Source organism: Apostichopus japonicus, chromosome 17 (assembly GCF_037975245.1).
Source record: "Apostichopus japonicus isolate 1M-3 chromosome 17, ASM3797524v1, whole genome shotgun sequence".
Lineage (NCBI taxonomy): Eukaryota > Metazoa > Echinodermata > Holothuroidea > Aspidochirotida > Stichopodidae > Apostichopus > Apostichopus japonicus.
The window spans coordinates 28,167,249-28,178,486 of NC_092577.1; the positions used below are offsets into that span (position 1 = coordinate 28,167,249).

Below are 11,238 nucleotides of genomic sequence, written 5' to 3' on the forward strand. Positions count from 1 at the left end.
AGCCTACTGTACAGTTTGTATGCCCAGACTTCATCTAATTTGCAAATAACGCTTGAGGCGAATCTGTATACATTCGTTAATTGATTGCAATAGTTACCACTTTTAACTCAGAGAAACAGTTTGGACTAAACTAAAGAATAAAATACAAAGACTTCTCTCAGAACACAGTTAGGCTACTATACAGGGAATCTCGTGGAAAGGGTACTACTGTGAATGATTCTATCTAGTATACTAATAATCATAATTCTTTGGAAAGTTAAATTAGTTTTACAATAACTAGAAAAAGGCAGCTTAATACAGGTCTTTTTCAGGCTATGAGAACCCTCGAGAGGTGGTTCGAAAAGTTTGAGATGGAAAAAGAGGTTTATGGTTTCAAAGATGTGAAGGTCAGCCACAATGAACGCCAAACTTCGGAAAATAAATCAGAATTGTATGTCTTGCATCCGCGCTTGCAGTACTTATTTATTGATATCCTTCTATGTATAGCAAGAATAATGAATCCATGTGTCTCTTAATTCTCAGGTCATTGAAATAGCGGTATATGGCTTTAATGAGTAGGCTACTTGAGCACGCAAGGATGTTGATCGGGTCTTGTGATTTTTTTTCGGGGGGGGGGGGTGTAGGATCATAATATTCATAATATTCCAACTATAATCTCAAACTGGCTGGATTTCGTAAGGTGGGGTACCGTACCGCAAGTTCGAAGTTGTCAGCAGCATAACACAGTGGGTTGTCAATTCTTTGTACCTTAAATATGCGATACCGGGTACTAAGTATTATATGATTAGGTGCTAACTCGAACGCCAATTCAAAATCAGTATTCTGACAATTTTAAAATGAGTTTTTAAAATTTTCCATTTTATTATGGGTTGAACAAGTATGAGTTAGGAACAAGATTTCGGTTCATTGTAAGTTCGAATTTCGTCAACTCTTGTAATAATGTAAGCCTTAAAATCAGAATTATCCTGCCAAGAGTGCGATCAGCTAAAATTGGTTGCCTATATATAATATTTTCCAACTGTCATGTTTTTGACCCACCGATTGTCCAACTATTGAATGAACCGGTTCATGCCAATTATTTGGAGGGGGTGCGACACCCACACAAACACATAACCCCCACACCCCACTTCATCCCTGCATCTTTTTTATCTTAATCACATTCATATTTATATTTAAAAAAAAATGCAGTTCTGAATTTTATATTGATGGTATTACGCTATATCTTCATTGCGAATTTCAACTAAAAGTTATTAAAGTTATTTTTCAAATGCTATCCAGAAATAGTCGGTCGAATTTAGATATTCCGAATGGCATTTTACACCTCAGTGTCAAATATCATATGGACATTATGGACAACAGTGAATCATAAAGATTATAATGTCTACAGTTATACCCTTGCCAACCTGTTTTCTGTTACCATCCCCCTCCTCCCGTCCTTCCCTCCTCCCTCCTCTTTCAATGTACTCAATTTCTGCTCCTCAGACTTGAAAGAAAAGAAAATGACTAAATTAATAAGCTCTTTAATGAACGAGCTACATTTTCTGGGTAACTGCCCGTCGCGGAAATGACTCTTCTCAACTATGTTTGTTCTTTGTTTATTTGCAAGGAGTGCAGTTCCGAGAAGGAGTGAATATATTTCTGCTTTTATTAGATTATGGATAAAACATGTTAATTTCTACGTTTTTGGTTATGGAACTTTTTCAACTTTTTCGAATTTTTACCTTTTTTACATTCAATTTTCTTTTCAGATTAAAAGCATCTGTCAGATTACCAAAAAAACTCGTCAAAACTGCTACATGTTTTACAAATCGGCTTCTGGTTCCAAATATTAATAGTCTGCTCTTCCCAACGATGTCAGGTGGGTCATCTACCGGAACCCCTTCCGGTAAGTCAAAGGTCACGGACATCAAGTGGTCCGCCAGGTCTTACCTCTTGCGGGATGTCGTCGGCCAGTGGACTTTTCCAAAGATTGTCAAGGTTACCAAGGGATACGATAGTGATAGTGAAAATGAGCGCTTGAAACCAGGACAGGTAAGTCTTTGGGAAAGTCTGTTGTAACATGCGATCTCGTGACGTCATGAATAGTACCCAGTTTGATATATCTTGCAAGTCCTCAGATGGGACATTTATGAACAGAGGAGAACTTGCTGGTCAAATTTCCATGCAATTTTAATGTCTCGTTTTGGAGATAACATTTGAAGTTGACACGTTTTGTTTTTGCAGCAGACAGATGTAATGTCATCTAGAAGAACACCAATAAATGTGATTTTTAAAAAAAATGTTTTTCTTTAAATTTGAAGTACAATTTTCCAGCTTCAAAATTGGGATGCTTCTCAGTATGAATAAACTAACGTCATGGGTAATTTGTTTACTCCACAAACTCCTTAGGAAAACGTGGAAACCTATCCAATCCAAGACAATAAAGTAAAAAACATAAAGCAAAAAGCAACACATTTTGCTATCAGTGTGCAACTATGTATGACATCACACCTGTTTGCTTCAAGTTCACTAATGGGTTCTAACTGTGACAATGTCACTTAACAATATCTTGACAACGTCTTGTATAGGAATTGTATGTGTACATTTCATCACGACTGCTTAGAATTTCTTCCTCTTTTATCAGTCCAAAAATAATAAATAAATAAAACAATAATTTTCCTTTTGACCATTCTTTGAAAGAAGCTGGTTGCGATTGCTACATAAAATTTTCTCGCCATGACGTTACTTGAATTTTAAAATTGATTTTATGATTTTTATGATGTTTTTATAATGATGTGAAATGATTTTAAATGTTCCAAATTATGATTAAAATCTTGAGAACGTCTGTCGCTTTTCAAAACAAATATGACCACTTAGCTTGTAAATCTTGTAAATCAAACTTTCATGACATATCTACCTTCACCCGACACTAGCCTCATGTGCATATAAGTCGGGTCGGGGCTGAAATATTGTCTACCATTAACTGCTGATGCTCCATACACCGAACATTTTTTAAATAACTTAAACGAATCTGGTGATTAATGGAATCTGCTTGATAAGCGCCCCCCCCCCCCCGGCCCGATAAACCTTGTTACAAACTGTACTATATGTACCATGTAGAAACGACGGCAACATTACTTTCTAACCCAAAACCATTTGGTCTTTGGGAACTGGAGCACAAAGGTAGAATGACATACTGAATGTACTAAAGTAATAAACTCCTTTTGCAAGTGAGGTTGGTTTTTTGAAGTCATAAATTGTCAAATATTACAAAACAAATTGTTATAAGTTTGGTTATTTTGTCTTTTCTTTTCGATTCTTTTAACCTTTAACTTTTTAACCTAACCCTTTTAACCTCTGCAGATATTACGTCTTGATGACATACAAGCGCAACGAAGAGTAGTGGCGATAGATAAAAAGAAGAAAAAATATTACAGCATACCTCTACGATTTGGAGATGCCAAGTTCCATCTCATTCAAAATGGCGTCCGTAAGTCATTTGTCACTAACTATAGCATAATGCTCAAAACTGCTAAATGTATTTTATCGGAATAAGTGGAGGTTCTGAATGAATCAGCTCCTGGACATTGTCTAATATATAGGTCTTAATATACACACTTGCGCATACAGCCATCGAAAAGTGAATATTAATTTAAGTGTCGTCTGGGAAAGAAGTGAAAAATAAATCAAACTTTGAAACTCAATGATATTCATATAATTACTGAACTTTAAACGTCCTGTGTATTTATTCTGTATCTGTTTGGTTATTGTTGTGTTTTTTGCTGTTGTAGTTTTTGTTTTTGTTTATGTGTGTATAAGAGGTGCTTCTGGTCACAATAAGCCACATTCGTTACCGTTGTGCATTTGCTATACCGTTTCGTGTAATGGTTATTTTTTTCTACCTTTGTACAGCTTCACATGAACCGAGCTACCTTCGCCAAATTCTCGATAAGGCAACATTACCTCAAGATATCCGTTTTCAAGTCGACGGCGAATTGACCTTTGACCTACGAACTCAGACGAGTTCCAAATCAAAGGACGTGTTTAGTTTCAGTTCGCTGACGTTAAAGAACACATACGATATGAGATATGTACAGGGCAACCACATTATTGATAGTGAGTATATATAGGCTAGTTCGTAATTGTGACGGTGCCTCTCTCCTAGTATATATACAGAAGGTATTAGCAGTCATGGGCACTCATTACATTCAGCAACCATCCTTCTTCAACAATGGAGCCAATGTTGCGTACGCCAAACCCCGTCCGTACGAGAGGGGTCAGTGTGACTACAGCTTAGCTGTCCGGGCTCAATTACGGGACCTGGGAAAATATTGTGGGCCATGTAAAATATGGGATAAGCAGATTGTCTGCTTATAAAATGACGAGTCTAAAAGGGGGGCACACCGTGAAACATTTTGTCCCCATGGTGCGACTCGGCCTCACCTCAAATCATGCGTCGATTCAGTTATTAATCAGGTAGGGTGACCGTGGAGATATTGGTGCAGGACTGTACGTACTATAGTCGAGCCTTGGAGGGTTTCGATTGCTCTTCTCATGGTTGATATAAGAGCTGGTCTTTCACATATCCATTCCTCTAAAGGATGACATTAGGCCGAACTTGATATGTTATATAAACGTCATATGTTATAAATATATGTTATATGTTATGTATATTATTTGTTATTATACTTGATATATTATATAGCCCAAGAAAAAGCAACACAGTGAGCGCTAGTAGATGTTTCTATAGTTATTCAAACATTTCCATAGCTAATACAAATCTGGGCAGTATTTTGCGATGGTGTAAAACATATCGAAGATCATCTATTGCCTTCAGTCTTCCATTAAAATCATCGATTTGATGTCATCTTCCTGAGGTCTCTCTCTCCACCCCCCTCTCTCTCTTTAATAATCCTCCGGCCTTTCAATGTATCCATCCAATTCTCTTCCAGATCATCTGGATACCATGGTGGTAAACATACCATTTTATGCTCCCGTGGAAGTCGTGCTAGCGGAAGGTTTCCAGACGAGCTCGGTTGAGAAATGGCAGAGGTATCAAACACTTTTGTCGAGGCTCGTTGCAAAGAACGTATCCTTCAAGTTATCTCCTGGATACACACGTAAGTGTCATTAGAGATAAACGTGTCGTGAAAAGAATTTGTAGTTTGTAAGTAATTATACCAACAACAAAAATTGTAATAATTGAATTGAATTGCTAGGGACGTTTTCAATTTCTTAAACGAGGCGGAGACGAAGGATAAGTAGTGTGGAAGCACTTGGAAAGTCTTTTTTTGCTCACTGCTCGTGTTATCACATATTTGGTGAAATCACATCGGCTGGAGACTAAGGGGTTTACACACGAAGCATTAAAGGAGTGGCACAGGGGGGTTGTGCCTCCAGGTTTGTAAAGTCCCCAGAGTGCCCATTTTGTAGTTCTTTGTGATTTAAATTATTAATAAAAGTGTCTTGGAATTTGAGTTTCAGAACGCGATGACGATCCAAGGTTTTAGCACACTTTGAGTTTTTCCAATCAAATCAAAGTCACATGGTCCCACTGCCTCTCAAATTTCGTAACGCCAGCGTGACTGACTCCCTCTTCCATCACCCCTGAGTATTAACTAAGGCCACAAATGTGCATGTATAGCAGAGGCTAACGATTGCGATGTGCTTGTTTAGTGTAAAAAATGTTATCCCTTCTGTTGGGTCCACATGATTTTTGTTTCTCCACAGCAGCACCTGATCACAGCTTGAAGATAACTAATCAAAGCTCTGCTTTTGTCTTTTCGTTCCACCAGATATAACGTATTTCACGGACAAGAAGTTAGAAAAGGCGAATTCGCAAGAGCAGTTTGATCAGATTTCTCCGGTTGGGTCATTGCTGGTGACGTCATCACGTATGAAGCGGTCTATGGCTGGGGCTAACACATTGGGACCAAACAGAGGTTACGATGATAGAACTCCTCAAGGTATCCTCAAAATGAAAAGGGCCACATCCGAGCAGAATCTTTTAGGGAGTGGCAGGCCTCCGATTCAGAGACAATCACCTGATATGACAGACTCACATCATCCAAGGTCTCGGTCGCCAGATAGATGGTCACAGGATGGTCACAGGCCTGATCATCACCCATCGTTGCACATAGGAACCCCAGGAAACCCCGAATCAAATGTTGCAAAACCAGTTTATAACCCATCCGTTCCACGCAATGGAGGACGCCCGGCATCCGACAGTGGAGACCATGACTACCATGTGCTGCGGACTGGCCAACAACAAAGTAATTATCCATTCCCAGATTACGGAGGCAGCTTGGAGTCTCATGATAGCGGGAATTACGGACGAGACGACGACACAAGCTCAGAGAACAGTCTCAGTAGTTCAAGAAGCAGGAGTTTACCAAAGCAACCGCCTCCACCACCACCAGTGAACACGATTCCAAATCTCCCTGGTGATATGGACAGACGATCCTCTATCAGTTCGCATAATGGTCCCATCAGATCAGGGCCGCCAGTGCCACCTTCACCTCCTGCCGCTCCTCCGGCTCCAGCTCCACAATTTAAAGCTATGTCAACAGGTGGAGGTCCACCACCTCCTCCTCCTCCTCCTCCTCCACCCCCTCCTAGTGGTGGTGGGCCACCACCTCCCCCACCTCCTAAGGTAGGGGTTCCTCCGCCTCCTCCAGCACCGGGAAATGTTAGTGCTCCCCCTCCACCAACTCCAGCATCTGGCGGACCTCCGCCACCACCGCCACCGCCACCGCCACCTGCAAGTGGTGGCGGTCCTCCCCCACCTCCTCCTCCTCCAGGTCCCGGTGTCCCCAAAACTCCATTGCGTCCTGGGGCTCCCCCGCCACCACCTCCCCCTCCCCCTCCATCTGGTATTTCTTCAATGCCAGCGCCAGGTGGCAGTCTTGCTGATTCTATTGCGGCAAGAGCATCGACTCTTAAACCTGCTGATGAAAGAAGGATTTCGCAACCGGCTCCACCAAGCTCGACTAATAACTTTACGGATGAACTATCATCACGCCTCTCAAAAGTTTCAATTGACTCAAGTGAAAGTAAAATTGACAGTATCATTCAAAACAGGAAAACTTCTAAAGTTAATAACAATACAATGGAAGATGAACTCGCTATGAAGTTACAAAGACGAGTGATTTCGAACAGCGTTCCTCCGCCTATACGATCTAGGCCTAATGGCGTTGTATCGAACGGAAAGGGACCCGTTTCCGCGCAGAGGAATAGCCTTAAAAGTTCTATCACTTCATATAGAGAGGTGCCACAGGATTTAAGTGGGCTCAGCCTGGCACAAGTAGGAGATTGCCTAAAGTTGTTGAAGTTGGACAAATACGTTGAAAAGTTTCGTGACGAAAGTATTGATGGTGCAATGTTAGTGGACCTTGAATTGGATATCCTTGAGAAAGATCTTGGAATGTCAGGATTGAATGCAACGAAACTGAAAAAGTTTGTTGGCGGCTGGAGACCTAATGACAACTAAACTCACCAAGACTTGTTTGGTTTACATTTCCGTGAGAGTATACAAGGCGATGTACTCTGTAAGTATACATCAGCAATATAGTGGATACTTAGAATGTAGTCAATCGTAACAAACAGATTACTGGAAAGCACTTGACCAAGACCTAAGCTATAAGACAAAGGAGGATAAAATGAGTTGAAAATAAATTGGCATATTGCAGGAGAATATCAGAGATGGATCATGCAAAGTAACAACATGGAAGTTATAGACAACGAAGCCGTAGAGTTCATGCATACTGACTGGCTTCTGTGTTGAATGAACAGCCGTGCTTGTGTTTTGTCTGTGTGTCATACATATATCAGAGACGAAACATGGATTTTGCAGATAAAAACATACATGTTAATAATTAAAACGGCTTAATTGATTTGTATATATATATATTTTCTTTGAGCAATTATTGTGGGAAACGGAATAGATCTGACGCAATGTCGAAAAGTAGCTCACCTTACAGACTTGCGCAAGGAGGATTTCTTTGTAATTTTTTTTTACGTATTTTCCATATTTGAAAATGAGTGAAGAGTCGATTGTTATTTCATATAAAGGGAAGTTTTGATAAGACATTTCCTCCCGATGTTGTTTGTTACAGTGATACAAGTTGAGCAAGGTATGAAGATTTGTACTACGATTACATGCCATAGAATATTTCATAAACTTTTCCAAATCAATTGAGAAAGAGAGAGATAGAAAAAATAGATGTTTTATAATGTGCCTTATTTCATTATAGAAAAATTATATTCATAATTATTAATTGTAAATATTCAATAAATTACAAATAATATTTAGCATTTATGGTCAAGAGTTCGTGGGTAATGTATATTAGCAGCAGTTTTGTAGCAAAAAGTTGAAAAATATTTTAACGGATCCAGGGCATTCACTTTTTTACAACTTTTAACGTACTAGTAGTAGTACCTACTATTTTAACGTACTAGTTTAACGTACTAGAAAGTTACAAGTGCCTTTTACAATACTGTAATTCCATGATTTTCCCGGGAAGGTTTCTGATCTTAGTATCTCTTAACATTGTGGTTAATTTGACACGTTAACTTGTATTAACGTCAACATGAAGAGGTGTCCGGGAGACAGAATTCCGCATCTAACGAAAGAAAGTTCTGTGGGTGCAGGGGGTGGGGTACCTTCATAGCGACAATGTAAATCTTATTTCGAATAATACCAGGGGGGGGGGGATTCAGGATTTAAATTAGAAGTGGCCTTGACGGCGACTCCCTTGGAGGGGAGGGGGTGGGTATCGGTGTCCCACCAGATTTTCCCCCTCCCAAATTGTACATTCTGTGGTAAATGTAGGCTATATAACTAAGGTCACACACGGTTGTAATAAATAAGTGAAGAAAATATATAGCTTATATTCTACTTTTACATATTGTGGGGGAAAGGGAGCGGGGGGGGGGGGCTGAATTACCGGGATGTACATCCCGCTCTCTCTCTCTCCTGAATCTGTACATGAATACCGGAAGATATTTTACGGAATATTTACTGTCACAAATGCCAATCTTATTTTCAGTGGGCTTAATACCTGGCTAAGTTTGGTAATTGTTTTTGTCAACCAAAGCAAATTGCTGATGTTTATCAGTTCTTCACAGTTGAAGTCTTGGACACTTATTTAGGTATATTATATTCAAATTTTGTTTTATATATACTGGTAAATTCGATTGTAGTTGCGTTGTCATCTGTAAAAATCCTCTGTGAATGTATCATTATTATTTCATATTCTTAAACGTGACCTTTATAAAAATTATTAGAAATTCATTCTTTTATTTTCCGGCTTTAGGTTGACTTTTTATTCTCAAATCTTTAAATTTACTTCTGAGAAATATTCTACACAAATATAAGTTGTACATCGAATGTTTGATGCGCTTTTACATTGCACTTTGGGGAAGAAACCTATTTCAGAGTGCTCTTACTTTCTCGCATGGTATTTAATATTTGAAAACGATGATATTTTAATAAATAAAACCATTTTAATGTAATTGAATGACATCTTCTCACCACCTTATTTATCATATTGTATACATATATGGCATAAATTCACAGACATATCGGATGAAATTTGCGTTCCCATGAACAAAAAGAAACATTGTTACTTTGCATATACAATTCGCAATGTCGAACAGTTGAGCGAACAATTTGAGCGAAGGTCACCTATGTGGATATCTGTATCTTTACTCTCACAGTTAGGATATATAAGGATATTTCCTACAGAAAGTGCATATCCATGAACGAAAGAAAAAACTCCCTACACATAGATCTTACTCAAACAAGATCATTTCCTATCGATATTTCCTGGCGAGGGTGTGGAAAATTGTTTTTTTTTACGAGTATACCAGAATTTTGATAGTTTGTTGAGGTTAACCTGATTTCGCAGCTTTAAAATTGGCGAACAAGAGAAGGAAATACTTAAAACTGAATTTGTTTGCTCTACTAATTTGTGCAAAACAGGAAGATATCAGTTAGTGACAAAATGACAAAGACTTCGGTATGTTGGAAGTGAATTCTCTTGACTTAAAACCCACCTTATACTTTGCCCTGCCGAGAAGTGAATCCACGTCCCTTCTCCCATATCAGGCGCGTATCCATGCAGGGGGGGGGGGGCGTTCGGGCGCGCACACGGGTAAGAAAAGAGGAGAGAAAAAAAAAGAGGATAAAAGAGGAAAAACGAAGAGGAGAAGAGGAAGGAAGGGAAAAGAAAAAGAAGAAAGAGAGAAAAAGGAAAAAAGGAGGGAGTAAAAGAAAAAAAAAAACGCCAAGACACCGGGAAGAGAAAGGGGAACAGTGACATCATTACAGTGCTGATCCCTTTTACATACACAGGGTAGCCAGTGACGGATCGAGGATTTCGGAAGGGGCGTGCGAAAGTTTTCGAAAATTTCCTGACCAACATTCTTCATCATACTTCCCTCTACTCTTGCAATTTTGACCGGTATGTTAGGGGTTCAATGAGGTTTTTTTCTATATTGGTTGTCCATAGATGAAATTTTTTGCAACGGTATGTTTTGAAGTGAGTTTATTCACGAGAAATGTGAATTTCAAATTATGAACAATGATAATGGGTTTAAAACTTTCAAAAGTGGGGCTGTCGGGTATTGTGGGTCGCGACGTAAAATCACCTACAAAAGCAATGATCCAAAGGAGATGCGATGAGGTCGAACATGATGTGTGACTGGTGACAATCTTTAAAAAGGTTATGGATGGGGAAAAAACTATTGGGAAATACTTGATTCTCAGGCAAAAGTGTACATCTGGTTGGTCAGTTTCAAGCCCGAGAAGTGCCATTTCCGGTGATCTGGGGGGTTTCAAAACCAGAAATTTTCTTGTACGCTGCGCGCCAACTGATGGTGGCGCTCCGCTTAGATAGTAATTCGCGCCCCCGGGTTAGAAAATCCTGGATACGCCCCTGCATATGGTACGGAAGCACGAGGCCACACCGACATAACCCTCCAAAATAGAAGATAAAAATGGTCGGCGTCAAAATGGATGTACGAGAATTTTTCAGTTGAGTGCCAGCACGTGTCAATTACAAACACAACAGTGATACCGTTGGAATGAAAATAATGCCAAGTGAACGCATATCGATCTATGTAGCTCAAAATGTGCCAAATAAACAACAGATTGCTCAATTTAATGTTAAACTGCCTTCTCTTCCACGGGCCAATTATAATTTTAGAGACCGATGGAATACGAAGGATTTCAAAGGAATGGGGGGGGGGGGGGGAGGG

General features: G+C 39.5%; 1 protein-coding gene across 3 annotated transcripts in view; it reads left to right on the top strand.

Annotated features, from left to right (window-relative positions):
• The window catches only part of LOC139984750 (uncharacterized), a 28,050-nt gene extending 18,553 nt beyond the window's left edge, over positions 1-9,497 (top strand). For all 3 annotated transcript variants that reach the window (XM_071998781.1, XM_071998782.1, XM_071998783.1), the window contains exons 2-6: positions 1,749-2,031; positions 3,343-3,469; positions 3,892-4,095; positions 4,932-5,099; positions 5,775-9,497. In XM_071998781.1, the coding sequence (XP_071854882.1) occupies positions 1,852-2,031; positions 3,343-3,469; positions 3,892-4,095; positions 4,932-5,099; positions 5,775-7,468 (2,373 nt within the window). In that variant the 5' untranslated portion in view covers positions 1,749-1,851 and the 3' untranslated portion in view covers positions 7,469-9,497. The remainder of the gene's footprint in view (positions 1-1,748; positions 2,032-3,342; positions 3,470-3,891; positions 4,096-4,931; positions 5,100-5,774) is intronic.
• The last annotated feature ends 1,741 nt before the right edge of the window (positions 9,498-11,238 follow it).